A 27,809-nucleotide genomic window follows, 5' to 3' on the forward strand; every position below is an offset into this window, starting at 1 on the left:
ATGTGGTGTTTAATTTGGGTTCGTAGCACCATTTCCCTGCGGGGCCCCTGCTGTTGTGCTGTGGTGTCCTGGGGGTACCTGCTGCATTTAGGATAACGCTTCATGTAGCTGCTTAAGTGGGGCTGAGCCCACAAAAGGCCATGCTTGAAAACGTGTTAAGTTTTTAAGGGGCCGCAAGACTGTTGTGTTTTCAGCAATAGGCTGACATGGACACCCCTTTGGAAAGGACCACACCTCTGGCAGAGAGGACGGTTTCATTCCGGGCCAGCCTACCCCCTGTCCCCGGAATTCTCATGAAGCGTGGGCGTGCATCCAGACAAGGCTTTTCTGGCACCATCAGCCCGCTTCGTTTGCAGAATTTTCCGGGGGTGGGGGCAGGCAGATGTCGTGTTCCACTCATAACCCTCCCATGTTTTCCCACTGCTGCTTCTGTCTTTTCTCTTACTGTAGAGAATCCATTACAGAGAGCAAAACCAAATGCATGTCAGCCTGGTAGTGTTAGGAGCCCCCCACCCACCCAGGAGACCCCCTTAAGAATCCTGCTGCTGTCCTCCCACCTCCCTCCACAATCACTACTCCATGTTGTCGTTCTTTTCCTCAGACTCCTCCTCCAGCGGGACTACAGCTTCCTGAGGGACATCAACTTCTGGCCCCCTTTCGTCATCATTGGCGTCTACTTCTCCACTCTCTCAGCCGCCATGAGCAACCTCATTGGGGCCTCCCGGATCCTCTATGCCTTGGCCAAGGATGACCTCTTCGGTGAGTGACCCTCGGCAGTCTGAGCCTGCTCCTCCTGGCCCTGCCCTGCGCTACAGGGGCAGGGATGTCCATCACCGGGAAATCCGGCCCCCTCTGGGCTCACCGGATTTCCACGCCCCCCCCCCCCGACTTGGCTTGCATTTGCGAGCTGAGTTGCGGGTTTCTTCCTGAAATCTGGGAACTTTTTCGAGTTTTAAAAAACAACTGCATAAATAGCAATTTGCAGAATTGTTGGCCACCATTTTTGTAATTTGTGCAAATTTTGCTGTAGTTTGCACAGATTTTGGCCACAACTTGCATAAATAACCCCCCCCCCCCAATCCACAAACTGGCCCAACTCTACGCAGATTGAGTTGGGCCTGCTCACAGGAAAACGAGCTTAAGTCTGGAGCTGGTCAAAGCTCGGTGAGCTGCACCCCCTAGATGGATTCCTCCGACATCCCCATCCAGGGTTCGAGGGATGCCCTAGCAAGGTGCCTCTCAAAGCAAGAGGCAAGATCTGCTAGGGAGGCGTGGACCAGTAGTCAGACGAGGGATTGGCCCCCGTTTGGACCCTCCCCACTGAATGTCTTGACTTGAGTCTTCAGACAGACCTTGCTCCTGTCAAGGGCAGGGCCTGCAGTGCCACCATTGCACAGCAGGGGGCAGTGGCCAGCTTGCCACTGTACATGGCCGTGGCCTGTGGCCCAGGCTACAATCGTTCCATCCCTCCATGGGTTGATCGTGAAAGTGCAGCTTCAGTTATCTGACACAAAATACAGAATCTGGAGGGTTCCTGCAGTTTACTTTTTCTCAAAAGATCAGGATTCTCGTCCTCAATCGGCCAAGAATCCATTTCCCATTTCCCTCAATGGGAAATGGGAAGCTAGTAAAGCTAACTGCTGTCATGCACAGTATGGAGGTGATAACATCTACTTAACAGGGCTGCTGTAAAGATTACAAAATCCCTTTGAACGCTCTAAAGCACTGAATAAATGCTTAAGGACTTTTATCATTTGTGAAATATGTGGGAAGTATTTGGGGGTGGCTGCTGTTGGGCCTTCCACTCCAATCCTTGGGATCTTCATCCCCACTTCAGCAACCTCTTCAAAATTGTCAGAGCAAAATAAATTATGCAAGGTTTTTTTAAGTGACCATTTTAAATCCGCATCACGTTCTCTGTGTGGGTTTGGGCTTTCATGGGGCTGCTGTAAGATCTTTGGGATGCAAATCCTCAGCGCCTGGCATTTTGTAGCTCAGGGCAGTTCCACTTATAGGCGGACTCCATGCAACTGCCTTGCCCCGAGTCGAAGCTTTGGCCCATCTAGACCAGAATTGTCTGCCTGGGCTCCCAGCAGGTCTTCGGGATCACAAATAATGAGCTTTCCCAGCCCGTCTCCTTGAGATCCTTTCTTTTTTTTCAGCTGGAGATGCCAGGGATTGAAACTGGGACCTTACGCGTGCAAAGTTTGGGTTCTGCAACCGATCTGCGGCCCCTCTCCCAGGCAGACCCCTCCTCCCTCCCAGCCACTTTCTGTTCTTGGACTTGGTAGCGTCCCATCTCCGTTCCCCAGGCTGTATATCAATATGATCTTCCACCATCTTCCAGCTTTTCGGCATCTTTCTGTTGGCGGATGCGATCTAGGGTTCCATGCAATTACCTTCAGTCTCTTAATTGCACCCCTGGACCCTGCTCAAATTCCCTGATATTCTTTGGGGGATGTTTCTAAAGCAGTTCAAGTAAGATGTTTTGTGTTCTGGACTGTCGCCACCGTCCTGTGTTCCTGCTTGGCTCTGTCTTTCTCTCATTCTGGCAGCTTCTCTGTTCCAGCGTTTGGCCATCCTTTTGAAGTCCTCTGTCTTCCTGGCGGGCTGCCTGGCTGCTCCAGCATTATGCTGGACGCTCCCAGCATGCCCGTGCCCTCGCTTGGCAGGGCCCGTCAGTGGGGCTTTGGTCCTGAGCCCACTCATAGGCCTGGGGACACTTCGGGGGCCAATTTCAACCCCCCCGGGGGCCGCATCCCTACTGCCGCTACGTGTGCAACCTCTCACATTCACGTAGGTACATACACACACATAAATACACACATGCACCTCCTCCCCTGCCCCCCATTCCAGCAGCCTGGATCATGATCGCTGGGCGGGGGATGGGGGTTGCAGTCGTGATCCCGGTCGCTGGAGTCCAAGCAGTGGGGGGAGTGCCCCACGGGCAGGCTTGGGCTTCCCCTACCAATTGGGCAAATCCCTTCTGCATTTCCTCTTCGCCCCCTCATCTTGACAAACCTCCCCCAGCTCCGGTGTGTGCTCCGGTATCCACCTAACACTCCTCAGAGGGGCTGAAGGGCAGGATTCTGGGAACACAGGAAGCTGCCTTTGATAATGGAGTCAGGACATTGGCCATTTAGCCCAGTATCACCTGCCCTGATCAGGAGTGGCTCTTCAGGGCTTCCGACAGGAGTCTTTGCCAGCTGCACCTCGAGTTGCCAGGACTTGAACCCGTGGCCTTCTGCTCCTGAGTGACGGCTTCTCTTAGGCCCAGCCTAGAGAAGCTCACTGAATGGAGCGGCAGCTTCTCCCGTTGTGCTGGGCTCCTTCGCTGCTCTTGCCTTTGACCTTTCCTGCCTCCTCTCCAGCTCCTATGCTCATCCCACCCTACCCCGCTTCTCCCCTCTTAGGGGGATTCCAGACAGGAGAGGGCTCCTAGCATGACCAGTCCAAAGGCATGGTGCATCTATTCGTTCTTTTCCTTCTTAAGAGTTTTTTTCTGGTAAAAAAAAAAAAGACAGAAGAAGCGATGAGAAAACACAGGAGGGGCTAAAAACAGACGAAGACAACATCTCCCTACACACCCTAAAATTCAGTGCACGCACATACCTCTCTGTGCCATTTCTGCATTTTTGAATTAAATGGGCCCAGTGCCACCAGCAGTTAGTGATCCCGCTTCTTCCTTTCAACAGTCTTTAGTCGGGTCATGAGTCACACTTAGGAAGATCCTTTGCTCATTATTTGAGACATTGTGGTGGCTCCTAATAAAGTTTTGCCCTACTGCGGATTTTGGAATTTTCCTAAACATCTTGACAGTTTATGAACCTGTTAACTTACCAATAAAATATACCAGCTCAGAGAGCTTCAGCTATTGGGTGCTATAGAAATGGAATGGATAAATAAAACAATAAGTAAACAAACAAACAAACAAAATTATCTGGGGGTGCTGATGAAGCTGCAGGCGTACAGATGTCTTTGCTGCCTGAAGTGGGCAATTAATTATTATTTTAAGAATTTTGCAACATAGATAACATCATCCTTCCTATAGTGATAAAACTGAAGAGGCCAGAAAACTCTAATGTAAACAGAGGTAGTAAAAAGCGAAACTTAAAATGCCTGGGCAAATGTCTTGACCTGGCATCAGAAGGATTGTGAAGCAGGCACTGGTTGGATTTCCCTGGAGAAGGTGTCCCAGAGTGGGGACACCACCACAGAAAAGGCCCTGTCCGACGCACACCCCTAACTGACTCTGCTCGGAGGAGGGCCTTCCTGGAAGATCATCTTGCACAGGCAGGAGGGTGTAGCAAGAGCCCCCCCCCCTCCCCCGGTAAGCTGTTTTGAGCGACTGCAAGAACACTGAAGACCTCATTTTACATGTATTAGCCGCCAGCTGATTAAAGAAATCCCTATTTCAGCCTTCCCCAACCTAGTGCCCTCCAGATGTTTTAGATTACACCTCCCACAATCCTCAGCCAGTGGCCATGCTGTCTGAGGATTATGGGAGTTGTAGTCCAACAATCTGGTGGGCACCAGGTTGGGAAAGACTGCTATACTTGATCAATGGATTTCATTAAATCTGCACCTGAGTAGAAGGAAAACTTCTAAAGCAAAAGGCCTACTCCATCCCTCAGTGGTGTATTCCACGTGTCACAGCAGGCGCCATCTTTGGAGAGGCCTTCCGTCTCTCTCTCACTTTCCCAGGCAGGGAGGCCACTTCTAAGATGGCACCACCAACAGTTTTGAAGTGTGCTTATATATATATTTAATTATTGCTTGTCTGGGTGCTTCCGGGTGAGGCCTTTATTGTGCAATTGCCCTGCCTCGTTCATGGAATTTTATGGGGGGTCCGGACGTCAATGACTTCGATTTATCGCCCTCCTGCATTTTTCCACCACTTCTTCCACCTTTTTTCTCTTACCACGGAAGATCTGTTATGGAAGAAAAGATGCAATAGCTGCAGTATGTCTTCTCAAGAGTCCTCAGTCTGGAAGCAGCCTCTGATTATTGGGAGCACCCTTTTAATCAAGATTTCTTTGATACTTTAAGCTAGCCAATTAATTAAGTAAACATTGCAGCCTTGTCATTGAATTAACATATAATACAATGGTGAGCAGCTCTCCACTGTGGTCCTTCACGTCTTTAGGGGATCGATCCCCCCCCCCAATAAACACCAGTTTAATAGAAACTCTGGGCTAATGTATTGTGTTTCTCTCTCTCTCCACCATATCCTTCTGATGGCGAAGGCAAGGCTCTGGCCCCAGCAAAACGGACATCCCGTGGCGGGAACCCCTGGATGGCTGTGGTCATCTCCTGGGTGCTTGTACAGGTGAGTTTTGATGGTCCTCTGCGCTTCCTTCCACGGTTGTGATTTCATGCTGGAGTTCTCCATCGTGGCACCCGCGTCTGCCATGCCAGCACTGGCTGTGGGGCAGCTAAGGGTGCAGCGTACAGGCAGCACGAGTCCCGGTGGAACGGGACCAGAGCTCAAGGGCAAACGCTGCGGTAGATTTGGCCAGGATGGGCAAGCCACTGCAGGCAAGGTCAGATTCTGGCGATAGGCCTGGAAGCATTTTTAGGCAGGTCAGGCTGGGATGAGGTAGGATTTCACCACCACGAGATGCAGTGATGGCCACCAGCTGAGATGGCTTTAAAAAGGGATTAGACAAATTTGTAGAGGATCACGCTGTCAGTGGCTGCCAGTCGTCGTGGCTATCTCTTCGGAGGCAGCACGCTTCTGTATGCACGTTGCAGGGGAACCTGAGCGGGACAGCGCTGTTCCACCTTCGTGTCCTGCTTGTGGTCCTCCCGCTGGGGCAGCTGGCTGGCCACGGTGTGACCAGAATGCTGGACTGGAGGGGTCTTTGGTCTGATCCAGCACTGCTCTTCTTGCGTTCTTATGAGAGCCCCCCCGCCCCAGCACGCATCTCTAAAAACAGTGCCTGTGCTATGCCTCAGAGGGCACAAGGCAGGAGTCTCGCGGCTCAGGTCTGCAGGTCAAATCCAGCCTGCCTGGGGTCCCAGCCCAGCTCTCCATGGCTCCCCAAAAGGCCATGCCCCTTTCCCTTCACGACAGATCGGTAGGTGGTTTCCCAGCATTTACATGGTCATTTGCCCATTTTTTTATGTCTCTCCAAGGCTTCATTACTGGCAGCGATACGCTGGTATTTCTGGTAACCTGGCCCCGCCCTCTTTTGCCTTAGGCCCCACCCCGCCCTGCCCTGGCACGCAGCCCCAACGAGCTGCTCCAAAACCAAATTCTGCCCTCCGGCTCAAAGAGGTTCCCCACCCCAGCATAAAGTCTACTGGGCTGCTGGGGTTGGACAGCTAAATAGTTCCAGACTCTCGATTCCTGCTGATCGCGTGCTTTTTATTATGCCTGCTGTGTTCGCACCACTGTTCTGGTTGGGATGGTGCCTCTTGTCTTTTCTCTAAAAAAAAAGTCTCGATTTCCTTCTTATCAGCATATGTTTTATGTTGTCATTAGCTGCCTTGAGGGCCCAATTTTGTTCAAAAGGCTACTTAGATGTTTTTTTTAAAACGTATGAATGAATATAAATGCATGAGAGGCAGGACGGGAGGTTTGGGTTTGATCTCATGAGCTGCGGAGGACGAGTAAGGAGAGAGTGAGCTGTGCCGGGGGCTGTGGGCATGGGGAGGCGTGACTGGCCTAGGAAAGACTAGCACAGCCTTCCTCAACCTGGTGCCTTCCAGATGTGTTGGACTACAACTCCCAGAATCCTCCAAGGCAAGGGGTGCAGAGATTGGAATGGGTAAGAGATGAGATCATGCAGAGAGCAAGGCAGAGGTCTGATGGGGAAGTGCAGTGCATTCATCCTGAGGACTAGGAGCTTTGAGAGTTGACGCTGCAAGTAACAGGGAGGCAGTTTGAGCCTCTAAGAAAGGTGAGGGTTTCTAAGACAACTCCAGGGATCAGGGAAGAGATGAGCCCCTTCAGTCCCCCCCCCTTTTTTTTCCCCAAGGATTCCGAGAGCTGGTGGCAGGCTGCAGGTGAAATTGCAGCCATTGCTGGGTTGGAGAGCAAGCTGCTTCACATAACACCCGGGAGGGAAACCTCTAGCTTTGCGGCCAGACGTTTGCCAAGAAGCAAAATGAATCTGGATGTCAGTGAACCTGTGAATAGGAAGGGCAACAACCTTGGCAAGTGTTGAGGTGCTGGGTGAAGGCGGGGGGGTACTGGCAGGTGTCCGGTCTCATTAGCTGATGACCTATGCCTCCCCCCCTCCACCGCCCGATCCAGCCCTGCCTCAATCTGCAGTCCTGGCACTGAAGACCCTGAGTTCCACACACAGAACCTTCACCTTCTCAGACCCAGGACCTGCCTTTAGTCCAAACAGGCATTTTAATTAGTTTTTTACCATATATTTTGCCCAGTGGTAATGCCGCTGTAGCGACTAAACCAGGCTGAGACTGAGTCATGTGGCCTTCCCCAAGCTGGTTCCCTCCGGGTGTGTTGGACTGGAAGTGTTCCAGTCCAACACCCCTGGAGGGAACCACCTTGGGGAAGACTGGAGGGGTGAGTCCCGACCCCTCACTTGAAGACCAATGGAGTAAACTTCAGTGGCTTCCTGGCTTTCTTGCTCTGTTCGCCCCTCCAGTTCTAAATGGCTGAGACGATTCTCCTAAGGCAGTTACTGGCAATAGGTTTAAGCTAAAATATGGTGGCCATTTTGGCCCCACCCCTTTCACCATTGGCCCTGCCCCCTTTGCCCTTGGCCCCGCCCACCCCTGGAATGCCATCCTTGAGGGCGTCTCTGAAATGGGGCTCAGCTCTCGGGCCGAAAGAGATTGAATACGCCAGGATTGGGCTAGGTGGACTCTGCATAAGGCACCTTCGTAGGAATCCTTTCTTTCTTGTCCTTAGCAAGCCAGAAGTCCATTTTTATAAAAAGTGTATTTCTTTTCAGCCCTATAAGCAACACCCCGCCGCCAACCCCCCCGCAAGAACTCACATAAAACACAGATAAGAAACCCCCAACTGCAATTAAAATACAATAAAACCAAGAACAAAACTGCAACATAATCGGAAAGGGGAGAAGAAAGAATTTTGCAGATTAAAAGCTATGTGGAATAATAATAAAAAAAAAGATCTACACAGAAACCTAGAGCTCAAAGTTGGGGGGAGCCCACGGCGCCTCTCTGGGGAGCAAGGCCCCCCCGGTGGTTTGTTTATGTGTGTTTTTATGCTGCCCTTCTTCCAACAAGGTCAGGGTAACAGATGTGGTCTCCCTCACCATCTGCCGCCTTACCTTCACAACAACCCTGCAAGGTAGGCTAGAGTGAGCAAGAGTAACTGGCCCGAGGCCACTCTACAAGCCGCTTTGTGGCTGCGTAGGGTTTTGGTTTTGGGTCTCCTAGTCTAATTCTACCCCTCCAGCAGCTGGATCACCCTTGCCCCTGAATGTAGCAAGCTCTGGAGAGCAGAGAGCAGGAGAGCAGCTGGGGAAGGGGGCTTGTGGAGGGGTGCGTGTGCAGTGAAATAGAGCACAATGGCACATGCCCGACGTGAGAGCCATATCGAGCACTGCCGGAGGCCTCCCAGGTGCATTAAACAATTGGCCTGATGCCGTGTGCAAATGCGTCAGAGCAGAGACGCGCCGCTCTGCCTTGGAGACGGATCATGGCGAGGCACCCCGGAGACTCCCATCAGCTCATCTGCAGGAGCTGCCATCCCCCCCGACTCTCTTGGTAGCGAGCGCCCCGCCGCCAAATTGGAGAAATACATGTAATGCAAAAAAAAATTGCCCCATTAGCCGGCTAGGAACATTGCGGTGCGCTCAAGAGGAGAGGGGAGGGAAGCAGGCGTGGGGGAGGAACCATTAGGTGCTTCAGGCCCAATTGAAGTTGCCATGGATCAGAAACAACTCCTGGTGGCGGCTGCGTCGCTTGCTGTGTGAAAGCTGGGCCGGGGGGCACATGCGGCATGGCGGAACGTGGCCACCGCCTGACTTCCCAAGCCTGCAGATGTGGATCGCAAGTGAGCACAAACCCTAAGCCAGCCTTCCCCAACCTGTGCCTTCCAGATGTGTTGGACTACAGCTCCCATAATCCCCCAGCCAGAGCATAGAAAGGCACGGACGATCTCCAGGGAGGATGGAGATGCACCAAGCTGTTGGTGCCTCCGGCAGCCGACCTCTCGCACTGACGTCCAGGTCTTTGTTTCTTTTGGGGCTCCCCGGGGCTCGGCCTCTGAGCTTCTGTTTGGTCCAACAGCGGTTTTCAAAGTTGTATTAGACGAGAGTACCTCTGTGCACATGCATGGTGTATTTTCCACAAGGCGGAGGCGCTGCAGTCCCACCCTACACAGATCTGGCTGGGGATGAGAGAGGGTGGCTTCCCGTTCAAGCTTCTCTCCCTCAACTGCTCTTTCCTTCGCTCATAACTGTGCAACTGGGGGTGCACACATTTCGGAGGGTTAGGCTAACCAATCCAGACCTGTAGTTGCAAGGTTGCTGGTCCTCTCCCAAGAGGCAAGGGAAAATCATGGGCCTGGGAGGGGCCTGGGAAGGTCATCTTGTCCGACTGCTTAGAATCATAGAATAGTAGGGTTGGAAGGGGCCTGCAAGACCATCGACCTTGCTTGATGCAAGAAACCGATACAGCAGCAGGGGGGCCCACCTTCCCCCGGCCACGCCAAATGTATTGCCACCGCAGCAAAGACGTTGGCGGTTTGCTGCTGAAATTGGCGGCACATCAGTGCCAAAAAGGTTCGATCTCCCTTTAAGGCTCACGGAGAGCATGTACCTTGTTTGAAAGTCAAGTCCCCCCTTTTCTTGCACTGCCTCTGCTGGGGTGTGGGCCCTCAGCCGGTGCCTGACCGCGCCAAGCCTTGACACCAGCCCTAGGTACGACCCTGGTTCAGATCCCCAGGGGCTCACCCACAAATTGGGAAGGCGACCTTTGGATAGCTGCTGTCCACACAGCCCCGCTCCCTGCCTCCATTGCCAGACCCCCTCGCCCTGACAGCTCCGCTGCTGGAGGCGGCTGCCCGTGTGCCAGCTGTGGCTACATGCCACATCCAAAGAAAGCATGGCAGCCAGAATGGGGCTGGGGGAGCTCCCTTCAGCAGCATGGCTGGCAGTGCCCCGAGAATCGGACACTGAGAACTCCGTGCCTGAGCAGCGACCTGCTCAGCCTGAGAAGCTCGGACGCTTTGTTGGCCCGCTTGAAGGCCTCTTGGATCACCCGAGCGGCAGTACTCGCCTGTGGCCATCTGCAGAGGTAGCACCAAAGCGCAGCAGAGAGCAGGCTGGCGGCGCCCACTAGCAATGCATGGGGAATTCATTGCACACTGCTCATGACCCGGATGTACCCTGTTCGCACCTCCCGAGCAAGAACGTGAGCACACTCCGCAGCCAAAGGCCGCCCATTTGCGAGTGCCTGGTGCTGCTCGCCAAAATGCATTTCCCAAATGCGTACATTTCAAGAACATGCGGGGGAAAATATGCGCTGATGTGAAAGTGCGTACAAACGCCCTTTAATCAATGGGATTGCGTACTCTTCAATGTTCATCCACGTACATACCCTAGTATGCAACCGAGTACTTTGCGATTTTCGTGTGAAAAGTGGGAGGGAAAGACCCCTCATAATCTGATACGGACATGACTCGGATCGAGTTTGGAGGGGAAACTTGGAGAACCTCAGCACACTCGGGGTTTGGTGATTTCACCCCCCTGGCTCCCTCCTTGCCAGAATACCTCCATTCGCCTTGCGAGTTCCCTGGTGCCATCCGAGAGCACAGTGGTGATTCAGGCGGGGGGGGATGACGGGCCTCCCTCACCTTGCAGCCCACCTGCTTGTGAACACTGGACTAGCTTGTCTGCCAGATACCTTGCGACAGTTCTCTGATCTGCGTGATTCGGGGTGGGGAGGGGGGAGTGCTTTCATCCCACCGCGTGCCACCCCAGCCTGACAAAAGTGCCCCCGTTTGCGACGCTGCAGAGCACAGCCAGCCCTTCAAAGTTCGTCTAATCGACGCTCCGCGGGAGCCTTGCTCCCACTCCCCATCTCCCCATGCCCCCTCGGCGCTGGGGCATGATACCTTTCAGCAGTGGCTCTTTTACCTTGACGAGCAGCTAAATGAATTATAAATCAAAGGCAAGTGTCTGGGGAGGGGTGGAGGAGAGACTCCATTAGAGTGGCCGAGCACGATCTCCGCTTGGCGCACGCTATTAACTCGCAACCAGCTAAAGATCCCCAATTGCTTAAATGGTCTGAATAATCTCAGCCTCTTCCGCGCCACATCCCACCCCCACCAAACAGCAGTTACAGCTGGCCGGGCTGCACTGGGAAGACCAGTCTCCTTCCCTGGGGGAGGGGGAATGCTGGGGAGGGCAGGGGAGGGTCTGCACAGCTGGCAGTGTGCTGGGATTTGGCCCAGTTGGGAAGGCCGTAGCTCAGTCGCAGCCAGGGCAGGAGGCCCCCAGTCTGGCCCCGGCATCTCCGGTTGAATAGGCTCTTGCTTGGCAAGGCTGGGAAAGACTTTTAGAGATGTGGAATTCTGTGGCACTGCAGGGCTGTGGTAGGGGCCTTCCCCATCAACTGCAACCTGAGATTCTTCGGGCTGGAGAGGCCAGGGGCTGAACTGCAAATGCGCAGGTTGCAAATAGGGATGTCGGAGAAATCCATCTGGGGGGTGGAGTTCTACGGGGTTTCCTAGGTTCTGCTCCCTGGATTTCATCCTGGTTCCTGCTGTGCCGCCCAACTTGGTCTGCAGTGAATCAGGCAGTTTGTGGATTTTCTAGGCATTCTGCACATTTCCCCCCCGGAGGTTCTGCAATTTACGGAAATTTCTGAGCAATATGTGCAAATTATGGCCGAATTTGTGCCAGTTGTTCAGAAATTTGTGCAAATTGCAGAAGCTGCAGAAAAGAAATGCAAAGAAAAAAAGTCCCCAGAGTTCAAGGAAAAGCCTGCAGCTGGGCTCGCAAATGCAAATCGAGTTGTACACGCCGCGAAACTCAGTTGAGTCAAAGAAGAACCAGATTTCCCAGTGACAGACATCGGTTGTTGCAAAGTAGCTGCACTGGGCTACGGCCCTTCCTGTTTGGGCCACCGCTCAGCATTCTGTGCCCACGGTGGCCAACCAGATGCCAGTGGGAAGCCCACAAGCAGGACACAAGGGCATAACTTTCTCTCACTTTTGTTCCCCAGCACGCTGCCTCTCATCCTGAAGTAGCACGTAGCCATCATGACTTGTAGCCTAGTCCCGGTGTAAAGCGATGCATGTTGGAGCATCGCTTTACACCTGCCACATTTGCCCTTTTCGCAGCATGTTGCAGCTGCTAAAAGGGCAAATTCCATGCTGGGATTCATTAGGAAAAAAACCCTGACAGCAGCATACTGCCTTTGTACAAATCTGTGGCGCAACCACACTTGGACGGAATGTTGTGTCTAGTTCTGGTCTCTGCACCTCTAAAAGGAGATTGTAGAGCTGGAAATGGTGCAGTAAAGGGCAACGACTGTGATCATAGAACAATCATAGAACAGTCTGCAGAGTGCTATCCCAGGAGGCTGTTCCAAGTGGTCCGGAGCCTGGTCGGTCCTGTGGCTCCAGAAGCACTGGAGCATTCTAAGGCCTCCTGTGAGGCCTTGGCAAGGCATTTTGCAGATAAAATTGATCAGATTAGGAGTGTTATTCCATGTGCTGTGGATACAGTTAGTGAGCACGAGGCGGCCTGTGGCAAACCGGTTTTGTGGGATCGGTTCCAGCTTCTTCCTTCTGATGAAGTGGACAAGGTGCTTTCATCTGTAAGGCCGACCACCTGCTTACTTGATCCTTGCCCATCTTGGCTCATTATGGGCTGCAGAGAGAGACTGGGTGAGGGGATCAAGGCGGTGGTGAACGCCTCCCTTGAGGAGGGAGTGATAAGACCGCTCTTAAAGACGCCCTCCTTGGATCCCCAAGTTCTGAACAACTTTCGCCCAGTCTCAAATCTGCCATTTTTGGGCAAGGTGATTGAATGGGTGGTGGCGATGCAGTTGAAGGCACACTTGGAAGAAACCAATTATCTAGACCCATTTCAGTCGGGCTTCAGGCTTGGGCATGGGACAGAAACGGCCTTGGTCGCCTTGGTAGATGATATGAGGAGGGCTCTGGATAGGGGTGAATGCTCCTTCCTTGTTCTCCTCGACCTCTCAGTGGCTTTTGATACCGTTGACCACGGTATCCTCCTGGACTGCCTGGAGGGGTTGGGCATTGGAGACACTGTATTGTGGTGGTTCCAGTCCTTTGTCTCCGGCAGGTACCAGAGGGTAGCACTGGGAGATGAGGTTTCAGACCCGTGGCCGCTCACTTGTGGGGTGCCACAGGGTTCCATCCTCTCCCCGATGCTATTTAACATGTATGTGAAGCCGCTGGGGGCTATCAGGAGGTTTGGGGTGCGGTGTCATCAATATGCGGATGACACGCAGCTCTACCTCTCGTTCAAATCTTCACCAAGGCTGGCCGTAGAATCCCTGTCCAAATGTCTGGAGACGGTGAGTGGCTGGATGGGGAGGAACAAGCTGAAGCTGAACCCTGACAAGACCGAAGTACTTTTGGTGGGAGACAAGAGGAGGTTGGGGGATGTTGACCTGGTGTTGAATGGGGTATGGCTACCCTTGAGAGACCAGGTCTGCAGCCTGGGGGTCATTTTAGACTCCCAGCTGTCCATGGAGGCTCAGGTGTCAGCTGTGAGCCAGACAGTGCTGTACCAACTCCATCTGATACGATGGCTGCACCCCCTTCCTTCCCGACCATCTGCTTCCATCGGTAGTACATGCCCTGGTCTCCTCTTGTTTAGACTACTGTAATGCGCTCTACGTGGGGTTACCCTTGAAGACGGTTTGGAAGCTGCAGCTGGTACAGAACGCGGCGGCTCGCCTGATTAAAGGCAGCTGCCGGTGAGATCACATCACTTCAGTGCTGAAGGAGTTGCACTGGTTACCAGTTGTTGTCCGGGCCAAATTCAAGGTGTTGGTTTTGACCTTTAAAACCCTATATGGTTCCGGCCCAGCCTATCTTAAGGTGCGCCTCCAGCAACACCAGACAGGTCGCTTAACAAGATCAGCCTCGGATGGCCTTCTGTCTGTCCCATCAGCCAGGACAGCTAGACTGGTGGGGACGAGGGAGAGGGCCTTTTCTGTGGCGGCCCCCACTCTGTAGAACTCCCTCCCTAGGGAACTCTGCCATGCCCCCTCTTTAATGAGCTTCTGCCGTGCATTAAAAACGTGGTTGTTCAGGCAGGCATTTGGGGTGGGTTAGGGTATTTTAGAAAATGTTTTTGTTGTAGAATTTTATTGTTTTAAACTGTTTTATTATATGCTGTACATCGCCCAGAGTGGCTGGGTGACCAGCCAGATGGGCGATTAATAAATTAATAAATTAATTAAAATAAAATAATAGAACAGTAGGGTTAGAAGGGGCCCAGAAAACCTTCGAGTCCAACCCCCTACTCAATGCAGGAATCCAAGTCAGAGCATCCCTGACAGGTGGCTGTCCAGTCTCATCTTGAATGCCTCCAGTGTGGGAGAGCCTACCACCTCCCTAGGTAATTCGTTCCACTGTTGTATTGCTCTGACAGTCAGGACGTTTTTCCTGATGTTCAGCTGGAATCTGGCTTCCTGTAACTTCAGCCGATTAGTCTGTGTCCGGCACTCTGGGATGACCAAGAAGAGATCCTGGCCTTCCCCTCTGTGGCAACCTTTCAAGGACTTGAAGAGCACTGTCCGATCTCTTCTCAGTCTTCTCTTCTCAAGGCTAAACATGCCCAGTTCTTTCAGTCTCTCTTCATAGGGCTTTGTTTCCAGTCCCCTGATCATCTTCGTTGCCCTCCTCTGAACCCTCTCCAGTTTGTCTGCATCCTTCTGAAAGTGTGGTGCCCAGAACTCGACACAGTACTCCAGATGAGGCCTAACCAGTGCTGAGTAGAGGGGAACTAGTACTTCCCGGGATTTGGAAGCTATGCTTCTATTAATGCAGCCCCAAATAGCGTTTGCCTTTTTTTGCAGCCACATCACATTGTTGCCTCATATTCAGCTTGTGATCAACAACAGTTCCAAGATCCTTCTCGCTTGTAGTGCTGTTGAGCCATGTATCCTTCATCTTGTAACCGTGCATTTGGTTTCTTTTTCCTTGGTGCAGAACTTGGCATTTATCCCTGTTAAATTTCATTCTGTTGTTTTCTGCCCAGCACTCCAGTCTATCAAGATCACTTTGACTTTTGTTTCGGTCTTCCAAAGTATTAGCCATCCTGCCCAATTTTGTGTCATTTGCAAATCTGATCAGCATTCCCTGCACCTCTTCCTCCTCCAGTCCATCAAGGGGCTGGAGCAACTCCCCAATGAGGAAACTCCCCTATTCTGTGCTCTTCAGCTTTGAAAAAAGTTGGGTGGTGAAGGCAGGACAGAAGTATATGAAACTGTGCCTGGGGTGGAGCGAGTGGGTAGGGATCAGCTTTCTCCCTCTCTTTAATAATACTAGAACCCAGTGGGGTCATCCCATGAAGCTGATTGGCGGGAGATTCGGGATAGACCAAGGGAAGTTCTTCACAGAGCAGTATGGAATTTGCTCCTGCAAGACGTAGTGATGGCCACTGACCTGGACTGCTTCAGATGAGGATTAGATGGATTCCTGGAGGAGAATCCATCTTCCAATGGCTACTGGTCATGATGGCGACAGGCGGCCTCTTCCAGCATCAGAGGCAGCGTGCCGGTCACTACCAGTTGCTGGGGAGCGTGAGCAGGAGGGTGATACGGTGGCACCCGCGTCCTACTCGTGGCTTCCCAGAGGCACATGGTTGACCTCTGTGGGTTTCCAGTGCTGGACTGGATAGGCCCTTGTGCTGTTCCAGCAGGGTCAGAGCTGGCCCAAGACCTTTGGCAGCCGGAGGTGGAGAACGAGAAGGTGCCCCTCAGTCTGTGAGCAGCACGGGCTGATCAGTCTTCTGCCAGCACCGGCTGTGGACAGAACCGCACCCTCCGCTGCGCTTGAGAGCAGTAGGCTAGCCTGGGGAGTGCTGGGAGGGCCGTGTGGTGCACAGCCCTCTACTCTCTGACACCTCGTCACTGCTCCCCCGCACCCCCCTTATCTGTCACCTAAGGCTGCTGCCTCCCTGTGCCTCATGGTCGAGCTGGCCCTGAGCAGGGGTCTTCTCACGTTCTTCTGCTTCTCCTGCCGTACCTCCCCCGACAAGCCCTGCACAGAGTCATTTGCTCCTCGCTGCTCCTTCATTCCTCCTCCTGATTCTGGGCAGGGGGAACCCCTGAGCATGGCTTGCAGTGATGGGAAGCCTGAGGAAACGTTGGCCCTACCTTGGGACACCTGATGCAGTATTGGGATCAGTGGAAGAGGGCTAAAAACAGGCGGCCTCCGTCCCCAGAGTGACAGCACTCGTGGGCGCCCTTGCGCTTTTAAGCGCTGCTGTGGCAGGCCTCTCTGGGGCTTGCGAGGCATCCTTCCAGCTGCGTGGATGCCACGACCTGCTCTGGCGTGGCCTGGAGCCTGTTTACATGGCCCAAACCGAGCGGGGACCCTTGCGTGGGTATTTTTTAGTACCACGCTAAGCGTGTGCTGATCCTGCAAGTGAGATTAGAGTCACTTCAACCTTCTTCCAGCCACACCAAATCCGCTCTCATTGAAGTGGCCTCCCTGAGGCCGGGAGGAGGTTGAAAGGCCGCCTCAGCCCTCGCCGCCCCTCGCCTCTCCACAGACCCGCGTACAAAGAGGCTAGAGTGTGGTGGGCCAGTCCCATTTTAAGAAGGACTTTGACCGACTGGAGTGTATCTGGGATGCTGAGTGCTCTAGAAACCAAGTCCCATGAGGAATGGTTGAAAGAGCTGGGTATGTTTAGCCTGGTGTGCTGCCCCGGCCATGGCTGTTGAACTCTTAGGTTAGAGGTGCCAAGATAGTAATACATCAGATTCAAAGGTTTACTTACAAGGAGACTTCATTGGGTAACTTACAGCACACAAGCATAAGTTCAGACAGCTGCTCTGAACCCAGAGCCATTGGGTACAATGGGTCTTATACTCTACATGTTGGCAAAGAGGCAGCACGACACCAGCAAGCACCCCTCGCATTCATTCCCAGCATAAACTAAGAGCACTTGGTTCTCAGCACAGCCACCTGTAAACAAACTTCGCTTCCCAGGCAGAGTGCTCGATAACACTCTCACTCGTTAGTATGGAATGTGCTAGGCTGCGCCACTGGCCCTTTGAATGATCTTCACATGCTCAGAGGCTTACTAGCAAGGGAATTTCACCAATAACGAACTTCAGCAAGCATTATGGATCTCTAGGCTCCTCTAACACTACAAATGACTTGCCTACGCTCCTGGGGCCAATACACCTGGAGAAGCGAAGATCAAGGGGAGGGAGACATGATAGCAGCCTGCAAAGATCTGAAAAGCTGACGTGCACCAGATGGCGCAGACTTGTTCTCTGTTGCTCCCGAGGGCAGGGCTAGGACCCATGGGTGGCAATTGCAAAGAGGCAGATCTCGGCTAAACAGGAGGAGAAATGTCCTAATGGGGCAACCTGTCTGGCAGTGCAGCAGGCTGCCTCGGGAGGTGGCGGCCGTTCCTTCACTGGAGGTGTTCAAGCAGAGGTGCGACGGCTGTCTGCCAGGGATGCTTGCAACTTGCTTCACTGAGCGGGGCAGTGGAGCATGGTTGGTCCAGGTCCGCCTTCCCCAACCTGGCGCCCTCCTGATGTGCGGGGCGGCAGCTCCTAGCGTACCCCATCTAGCCATGAGAAAATGCTGGCGGGGGGATGCTGGGCATGGCAGCCCAGCGTATTGGACAGGACCAGTTTGGGGAAGGGTGGATTCCTTTGTTTGCCAAATTGCCGGTGAATGCTTAAGGATCCTCAGTTGATGTCTCCTCAGCTGGTGCCAGCGGTTTGGGGGTGGTCTTCTGCTGTGAGGAAATCTCACTTTTTCAATGAGATATCCATCACAGTTGGGAAGTGGTGACCCCCCTGCTCAAGGAAGGGAGCGGGGGGGGGTGTGAGAGAGGGAGAGAGGGGTTGTCAATTTTGGGAAGACAGAGCGAGTGCGCACTGAACATTCCTAGCTGGCATGGGCTAGATTGCGGGGTGCCTGTTGCTTCCGGGGGGCATCTTCTGCCCTGAAGGAGTGCCTGTTTGCTAATGCTCTGCTTGTATGGTTGCTAGTCAAGCACATCCATTGCAAAGATACCTTAAATCTCTCCAGTGCTCTCCCGCCTAAAAACTGGATGTACTGCTCCTGGAATGTCTTGATGCTCGGAGAAGTGGGGAACAATGCAATCGCCAGTTGCCAAGGTGTTCTCTCTTGCCGTGCTCCGTTTCCAGCGTTCTGCTGTACTTTGGCATGACTAAAAGTACACTTGCGCTGGGAGCTCACCTGCCACTTTTCCTCCTTGAACTCCTTGCTGGAAGCACTCCGGCTCCCGTAGTTCAGTGTTAAATTACAGCTGGAAGATCCAGCAGCTGTTTTTGCTGAAGAGAGAGACTGCGAGCAGCCCTCCTGGGCAGAGATAGTTGGGGTGGGACACCCTGGGGGAGGGAGGAATAGAAGTCTCCTCATCCTCCCTTGCTTGTTGCATGGGCTTATTATGGGATAGCCGTGACTCTTGCTTTTTCAGGACCAAGCAACACTTGGCATTAAAAGGCAACATGTGGCGTTGCGCGAATCTTTTTAAAACGGTGTCAGTAAAGAGCAGCTGCTGGAGGTGGGCTGGCAGTCAGGATTGGGGCCACGGCACACAAGGAGGGGCGCTTGACCCTTTCTATGCTGTGGTCTGGGCAAGAGTCCCCTCCCCACCAGATTGGACTTGGCACGCGAGGGCGGCAAGAGCAGTTTCCCTCCCGTGCAAAATAGGTTAACCAGGGCAGTGGGCCGGGAGGAGAAGCTTCCCCCCCACATGCTGCAGTCTGGCCCCGGGGCAGGGGCCCCACAGCTGCCGTTTCGGGTTCTTTATCAGCGTTGGGTGTATTTTGTCCCTTCGCTTAGGGACAAGCAGAGAGCCCTTCACCCGCAGCCCAGCAGAGATGAGAAAGGTGGTAAGCAGACTGCTGCAGTAAGCTGCTGCTCACTTGAAAAGGTGGATGTGAACTTAACCCACACAGATTTGTCTGCGCTTGCTGGTGTGCGCTTTCTCTTGTAGCTCCCCGCAGATTCTCTCCTGTGCGCACATGCTCACATGCTGTGCGCAAATGCTCTTTTCTCTACCGTGCGTCTGAAGCCTCAGCTTCATCCACCCGCCACTTCCGTTCCCTGGCGTGCTCGGCTGCGGCCCCTCTGTACATCCTTTTCCATGTGCACGTTGCTTAAAGTCCACACCAGCCTTCCCCAGCCTGGCCGCCTTCCAGATGTTCTGGGCTCCCTGCAGCCCCAACCAGCATGGCCGACGGCCTGAAATGCTGGCAGTTGTGGTCCAGCACATCTGAAGGGCTCCTGGTTGGGGAAAGCTGCCCCCGGCTCTCTCAGGTGCTCTCCTGCCTCACATGGGGCTTCCATTGCGGGAGCAGGGGCTTCCCTCACTGCCGGCGTGAGTGGCTGGGATGCAGCATGAATGGTCTCCTGGTGAAAGACTGCAACCTTCAATTGCGCCAGGGATGCACAGATTCCTTGAGCAGCATGGCCTGGTCATCCACCTGTTGGCAGAGTAGAGTTAGGAGTTTTCTGCTTCAGGGATGCTAAGCTCAATGGAAACATGGATGCTGCAGAGCATTGCATTCTGGGGATAGGGCTGGATGCCGCAGAGCACTGCATTCTGGGAATAGGGCTGGATGCCGCAGAACATTGCATTCTGGGAATAGGGCTGGATGCCGCAGAGCATTGCATTCTGGGAATAAGGCTGGATGCTGCAGAGCATTGCATTCTGGGAATAGGGCTGGATGCTGCAGAACATTGCATTCTGGGATGGGGAGGGGACAGGAAAAAAATCAGTAGAATGTCAGCAGGGCCAGTGGAATGAAGGCCCTGCTTCCCCACTCATCTCTACCTCTGGCCAGGTACCTTGAAAGAAAGCACACCTTTGTTCCTTCCTCTGATACTATGGCAGTGATTTTGGAATTCATGTCAATTGAGGGGTTCGCTTTTTGTGCATTCCGATCCAGACAGTGGAGGCTGCTGGCTCTGATGTGAGTGGGGCAGTGAATCCGCTCCAGGTTTCGCTCAGAACCAGTCAGAACTCTAAAGAAGCTCTCCAAGGTGCTCCGCAGGGGAGGGTCAAGCTTTGCGCCTTGGAGAGCTCCTTTAGAGGTCTGACTGGTTCTGACTGAAACCTAAAGTGGATTCACCGCCCCACTGACATTAGAGCCACCAGCCTCCAGTGGATACAAACTGTCCGGATCTATGCCTCCTCGACGGATGTGCATATCAGAACTGCACATTGGATTTTGCACTTCTCCTAATGTTAAGATGAAGTTACGTGCTCGGGAAACATAATGACAATGCGTATTTTGAGATAAAATGTGTTCAAAAATATGTATTTAAGTGTGGGTTTTCATGCTGATTTTCCTTTTGGAAGAGGAAGCAGATTAATGTGGAAATGAGAGAGAATGGACATTTAGAACTAGGATCAATGCTGGAACAAGCAAATCCTGAGAGTCTACTTCTCCCCTCTCCCCCCTCCCCCCCCCCCGCTTCACCTTTTTCAATTAGCTTTTTGGTAGCTTTTTTTAAAATAGCAAAACGTTTGTCCTGTTTGAATGGGACCTGTTTTGCACAGCAGATTTTAAATGCAGCCTTTTATGATATCTATATAATTGTTTTCAGATATCTGTTCAGTACAGCATGCGTGTGTGTGGGGTGGGGTGGGACTATTCTTCAAATTGCCACTTGTTGATTTTTATATTTCTGTCTTAATAGATGCAGCGTGAGAGCTGCCCATCGACTTAATATTAAAGCAAAGCTCAAATGAGGAGAGGAGGCAGGGAGCTGAGGGGAGGGGAGGGGAGAGGAGAGGAGAGGAAGAACTGCTTTAAAAGTTAAACCAGGCTGGTTTAAATTGTGAAGCTCCTTCAAAGACATTCTCAGGTGCTCCTCCATTTGGTATGGAATCTACATCCTTTAGAGCAGAGGGGTCACTCCTCAGGCCCCTGGGCCAAACCTGGCTCTCCTGGGGTCCCTACCCTCGCCTCTGGGGTTTCCCAGAAGACTACGCCCCTTCCCTTGGCACCGCCCCCTTTACCGTGCCTACTGCTTGTTTGCTGGTTTCCTGGCTTTTCTGCACTTTTTTCCTCTGTTCTCAAGGGCTGGAATGCCTCTCCTAAGGCTTGATTACTAGCAGGAAGAGCTTTAAGCTCAATTAGGCTGGTATTTGGGGTCCCGCCCCTTTTCCCTTTGGTCCCGCCCCCTTGGCCACACTCACCACTGGATTGCTGCCCCTGAGAGCTTCTCCATAATGGAGTCTGGCCCGCAGGCTGAAAGAGGTTCCCCACCCCTGCTCTAGACAGTACTGGGCTCACGAATCCCAGAAGTGGAGATTATTTATTTATTCATTTAATGTCCTGCATCTTTAGCATGTAATCGCTTTCAGGGCAGCTCATAAGAATAATGAAAGCAAACATTGAAATACATTTTTAAATGATCAAACAGTAATGGCAGCTTAAAAACAGAAACGGTGTTATACAAGGCTATTTTGTATTTGAAATAAGGAGCTCTTGGGAGGGGGACTTGATGTGGGCAGGGGGCTGCGCTGCGCTGGCCTTTGGGCTGCGGATGCCGTTTGCTTCTCTTTGTGTCGGGGTGCTAATGTTCGTCCTATATTTTCATTGCCTACTTATGGAAGCCACCTTGAAGCTGGGAAAGATAGCGTGCAGAAGCATTTTACATTTTGGAATGCATAAACATTTTCAGTATATGATACCTGGATTGCCGACCGTTCGTTGTTGTGTAGCAGTCTCCCACCTGCCATTGCCCGTTACTCACCACCAGTCTTGTCCTCTGCTCCTCGCAGCTGGTGCTGTTCTCTGGCAAGCTGAACACCATCGCCGCCGTGGTCACCATCTTCTTCCTGCTGGTCTACGCCACCGTCGATTTGGCCTGCCTGGCGCTCGAATGGGCGTCTGCCCCAAACTTCAGGTGCGTCGCGTGGAGAGGCAGGGAGGAATTCCTCGGTCTGAAAACCATCCACAAGCCTCCAGGTGTGTTGGACTGCAGCTCCAATCATCCCCAATGGCCGTGCTGGCTTGAGGTGATGGGCATTGTAGCCCCACACATCTGGAAGGCACCAGGTAGAGGAGGGCTGCCTTTGGTATTCTGGAGCAGGGGCAGGGGGGCATTGAGTGTGGCTGCCTGCACAAGCTGAGAAAAGGAGGTGAGCAGAGTCAGTTCAGGGAGCAGGGGATATGTGGGCCTTTTTCATTTTAAAAATTCTGATGCTGCTACATGGGCTCCACCAGCCCACCCATGGGTTCTCACAGCAGGGTATGAACCAGGGGTGGGGAACCTGAGGCCGGCACGATTCCCACACCCCCTTTCCCTCAGTCATTCATCATTTGGCAATTTTACAGCTTTTGCACAGCTTTCCCCCCCAGTTCTTAAAGGTGGAAATGCCTCTCCAAAAGCTTAGTTAATGGCAACAAGAACTTTAGGCTAAAGGATGCTGGCATTCTTGGTATTTTAGCCTGACCCACTAACTGGAACGCAGCCCCCAAGAGCTTCTTGGAAAGAGCTGAAAGATGTTCCACACCCAATATGAATGAGGGCCAGCCCTTCCATTAGGCAGAGTGAAGCAGTCGCCTCAGGCAGCCGGTGTAGAAGGGTAGTGGCAGCAGACCCCTGGCTGTTCTCATGAACCCCCGGCTGTCCTGGTCTGTGAGAGGACAGAGCCATGTATGAGAGACAACCTGTCTTGGGCCCCTTAAATGTAGCCTCTGGTGGAGGACCCTATCCCATCGTCAGTGCAGAAGTAAGGTTCAGTTGCCAGTGCGGTCAGCTTCTGTGCATGGTCTGGGCAATCTTGTCTTTTGTCTCACGCAGCAAAATGGCTTGGGCTGGCCCTGGTATGGACCATTAAAAAAAATACCAGAATGTTAAAAGGTGAAACATTTAACGCAGTCCTAGAAGGAAACATATGCAGCAGGATGATTTCAGTACAGAACAGAGCTGCTATCATCTGCCTGCAGAAAAGCTTTCCGAAGTGCCAGATGTTTTTTCATTTAACCAGAGGCAGAGCATTTTATGGTGCCCCCACCCCACTCTGTCCCACAACTAATCAGGGCCTGAGAAATCTTTGGAGACAGTTCTGGAGCATGCTGTCAGTTCACAGCCATTTTTTGAAATGGCCCACAATGTCCAGCCTCCATGGCTTCTTTCGATGTTTCCAGCCACCCACGTGAACAGGGAGTTGCCCCAGAATTCCCTGCCCAGAATTCATGGGGTTCTAGGCTACACCCAGTTCCCGCAGCCTGTGCTGGTAAGCCCTCGCCCTGCCCTGCCCGGCCTGGGATGATGTCAGACCTTCAGCCGGCCCTGTAGCCATTCTCCCGCTGCCACCCCGACCCTGCCTTTCCCTTGATCTTCCCCACATTTCCCACTTCGGGGGGGGGGGGGGGTTCATACATTTTCAAAGCCTCCCGGGTCTTGAGCATGTTGTGGAGTAAGTGTGCCTGCTCAGGGACATGCACCGAGACTGCTGGGAAAGGGGAGGGGGAATGCGTGGGAGGGAGCCACTCCCCTCCCCCTCTGCCCCCTCTCCCTCTCCTCGCTGGCAGGAAACATCCACCCCAGGCAAGCAGCTCTGGGATCCCCTCCCCCTCCGGCAGTCGCTCCTCTCCGTTAGCGGGGAGAAGGGCCGGGTGATCAATTTCTCCCCCTAGCTAATCCCATCAAGCCGAGCACATCGGCCGTGTAATAAGCATTTATGATCTTGCTTAAAAAGCTTTTGCCCTTGAGCAAATACCGTTTTTAGCCAAGAAGGGGAAAAGGGAAAGGGGGCGGGTGGGGGAGGAAGGACCCCGACTGCATTCAGCTCTTTGCAGTGAATTTATGGGACTTGCCCTGCTCAGCTTCCCGGGGCAGCGTGCCAACGGTTTTTATGGAGCACAGTTTACATTAGTGGTAATTAAACTGAAGGGAGCAGGAGACGGTGGGGAGTGTGTGTGTGTGTGTGTGTGTATTTGCGCACGCCTGGAGTGGCATTCCTGGAACAGTGTCCCTGTTTTGTGAGTCTGAACTCTGCTGCAGCCCTGGGTGCTGGCAAGGGCTAGAAAGGCGAAGACAAGATGCATAAGATTTGAAGAGGGTCTTGCAAGCACCATGAAACCGTCTAATGCTGGTCTGTTCTGGGGCAGGCTCTGAAGAATGGTTTCTGTGGATTCTCAGTATGGTTCAGTTTGAAGTGGGGAGGAAAGCTAGCTGTGGAAGGCACCTATTGGCTAGCACCTGAAATGTCACCAACACCCTTCCCCCCAACACCCTAGCCCCTGTAGGAGTTTTGCAAATATTATTTGGTTATTTTCTCTTAAGGTATGCTGTTGTTGTTGCTGCTGTTATTATGAAATGGACAGCCTGTTTAAAGCGTAAGGGGAGGGACACATGACAGACAAACCAATGTTCAAATTGCTGGTATGCATGCATTTCAGGCAAGTTGTAAAGTTAGTATCACACTGTAGGTGAAGGACATGATGTGACCAGTGTTAAAAGCATAATGTCTGTCCTTCCTCATAGAATGTTGTCTGTGTGATAAAAATGCAGGGTGCTCGTAGGAGATGAAAGTTCAGTTTCCCGCTCTGCCACAGACTTCTCTTATGGCCTTGGCCAAGTCATCAGCAAGGGCAGGGGGGTAACATCTGTGGTAACATTGCCTTTGGGAATTCTGTGCCGCTTCTCTTCTGCTTTCTGCGTCCCTGTATGAGTTGGTGTTGTGCTGTAATCCCAAGGTGGTGAACTGAGATCACAAAGTCTCTCTCCAGCACTTCCTCCTCTCCACCCCCCAGAACACTTTCTTCTGATTTATACATTCGTTATCCTGGAACAACAGCCTTTTTTGCATGCTCAGTCAGCATTGCGTGAATGCAGTTCAGGCTTTTTAATGTTCATTTTCACATTGAAAAGATAAATCGGAGGTGAATTGCATGCTTGAATTACAGGGGATTGTGGGGCAGGCCCCCTTGGCTGCCATTTTTAGAAGGCTCTTGCGGGGTCATGATTCAGCTAAAATTAAGAGCACTGAGGGATTGTGGGTTTCATTAAGGGCCCCCTGTGTCGCACACACGGCCCCCCGTCAAGCAAGGGTGGAACTTCTCTGCAGTGGAACTTCTCTCCTATTTGTTGTGTCTCCCTCTGTTGCCTCTCAACAGAAGCCAGACTGGGAGCGGGGACCCGTTGTTCCATAGGTCCCTGGTAGAGCACAATTTCCAAGTATCCCCCCTGACATCTCCATCCAAGGATATTGGGTAGCAGTGGTGGGAGTGACTCTGCCGGAGACCTAAGTGCGCCACCAGCAGTCCGAGGAGCCAGGACAGGGCAAGGTGAGCAGAGAGACCGGCCAGAGGCAGCTTCCTGGGATCTCAGATGAGAGGGCTGGAAAAGACCTCTGTTTGCCACAAATCATGAAGAGGAAGTTCCAGCCCATACCCTGGGAGAGATGGAGCGATGGCCTGGCTTACTGGCAGACAGCTCCAGCTTATATACCAGCCTTCCTCAACCAGGTCCCCTCCAGGTGTGTTGGACTACAACTCTCATCAACCCCAGCCATTGGTTGGGGAAGGTGGTTTTATACAGACACCTGAGCTGCACCGGCCGAAATCTGCTTAAGTACGTAGTTGAAGCTGCTTTGAAAGCCAAAATCTGCTTAAGTACGTAGTTGAAGCTGCTTTGATGACAAGAAAAATATATATCTGCAGATGGGACATTTGTACGTCTCTCCCTCAAACTGCGCAGGCTCAAAAGCAGTTCCCAACTGGCTGGGGCATTTCCAGCCCCCGAGAAAGCCGAAATTTGGTACGTACATCGTCCGAGACACTCTGATGACAAGGAAAGTCTCGAATGTGTGTACAGTTAACAAGTTATTGGATGAGTGAGCTCGGCGATGTGGAAGGCCTTTGCTTGAGATCCTCAGGAGCCGATCCGAGTCAGAGCGGACAAAACTGGGCCTGGCGGACCAGTGGTGTGACCTGGCCTGCTTTAAGTTATGTTTGTCACAGGGTTGTGCCCACTGATGCCGGGTGGGGAGAGAGCTCACCGATCCGTTTGTGCAAGGGAAAGGAGCTCTGTGTGCTCATGTGCACACAACACCCTCTCCATCCCTTCCTCCCTCTTGCGAATTTTTTAAATACTATTCCAAAGGTGCTGGAGGGCAGTGGGGGTCATTCAATGAAATTAACTGCTGTTGAGAGCATAAATTAGACAAGCTCCCCCACCCCCCTCTCCCCTGCTCTGGTGAGTTTCTCCCTGATTCTCTGGGATCTAGGAGACTAAAGTGAGCCAGAGCAAACTTTGGGGTGGCGAGGGGCATAATGCTCAGTGGGTGTGGGTGGAGGTAGGAATGGGGCCGGAATTTGGGGATTCCACATTCCAAAGCAGACCCCCCCATCTGCGCCCCCCCCCCCCCGATCAGTGTGAGGATCAGATGTGGGTTTGCGTCAGAATCCGCAATCCTTCATCTGGTGTAAGGACTGCCCGTCCTTGTTCATTTCTCTTTTAAAAAACGTTCCCCCGCACAGACAGGTAGTTTTCTCTTATAGGAAGAGCTCCTGTTGCACACGTTAAAAATTACACTACAGTCCTACCTGGGAGATGGTGTGTGGGGGGGACGGGACATGGCTGCATCCTGAAGGCCCCCCCCCCCCAGTCATCTGACCCCTTTCTCCATGCAGAAAAAGGCACGGAGCAATCAGTCTGTGCCTCTCTGTCGGTGGAGAAAGGGACTGCCTTTCCCTGCTCAGCGGGAGAGAAGCCGGCGGCCTGGATGAGAACCTCCTGTGGGCCAAAGGTTCCACCTCCCTGGTTTGGAGGACCTCAGCTATCAGGCCTGGATAATGTCCCTGGGTGTGTGTCATCTCGGAGGGTTCCTGCTAACTGAGAATACTGGGCTAGATGGACCAGCGCTCTGACTTGCTGTAAGGCATGTTCACATGCCTGTGTGCCCTTATCCCATGGCCAATGCTTGGTTTGTGTGCCTGCAGGTTACTATTTCCACTAAAAAGATGTGTTTGCGTCATTACTGAACACCATAGCAGGAAAATCTCCCATTTCGGTTGAAAAGATGTGGGCTTTTAAGTTTAACACGGAAGTTTTATTCTCCCTCTAAAGAGCTGAATTGATAGTAATGTTTGGATGGCAATATTTGGATTTGGATGGTAATATTTGGATGGTAACCCTCCTGGACAGTTTCAATCGAACATACATTTTTTTAAAGAACTGCAGGGAGGTGAATGAGGTCAGGGTCGGTGTGTGAAGCAGCTCAGGCCATCGTTGAATATTTTTTAATGGCGCACATTCAGGCTTCCAGATCAAAGAAGGTAATTCCTAGGCCACATAGAGCCCCATTTTCTTTTTCTTTAGGGAGTAGCCACTGCCCAAGCCACCCAGCTCTGGGGTGGTTGACACCCCCACTCCCCCCTGCTTGCTTCCTCTCTCACACTTCTAAACGGCACTTCCATCCCTCCACTTTTCTTTCTCCCCCACCCCCACCCGATGCCTTTTCCCTTCCTGCCGCCAAGGTCTCCGGCACACATGAAATAAAAAGGGATTTTAATTACCTTTCAGCAAAAACAACAATTAGAGAAAATCACAGCTTGTGGTCTCCCCGCCCCCAGCTGGCTAATCGCACTCCAGCGCTGAGTGCAGAATTGGGGGGGGGGGAGGGAAGGAG

General features: G+C 52.6%; 1 protein-coding gene across 2 annotated transcripts in view; it reads left to right on the top strand.

Annotated features, from left to right (window-relative positions):
• LOC146351733 (solute carrier family 12 member 9-like) overlaps positions 1 to 27,809 on the top strand; it is a 115,487-nt gene that overhangs the window by 46,780 nt on the left and 40,898 nt on the right. For both annotated transcript variants that reach the window (XM_084847705.1, XM_084847703.1), the window contains exons 7-9: positions 602 to 759; positions 5,247 to 5,329; positions 21,948 to 22,072. In XM_084847705.1, coding sequence (XP_084703831.1) covers positions 602 to 759; positions 5,247 to 5,329; positions 21,948 to 22,072 — 366 coding nt within the window. The remainder of the gene's footprint in view (positions 1 to 601; positions 760 to 5,246; positions 5,330 to 21,947; positions 22,073 to 27,809) is intronic.

The sequence above is a fragment of the Heloderma suspectum genome, chromosome 3 (genome assembly GCF_057233095.1).
Source record: "Heloderma suspectum isolate Gila_16-S chromosome 3, 16-S_ref, whole genome shotgun sequence".
NCBI lineage: Eukaryota > Metazoa > Chordata > Lepidosauria > Squamata > Helodermatidae > Heloderma > Heloderma suspectum.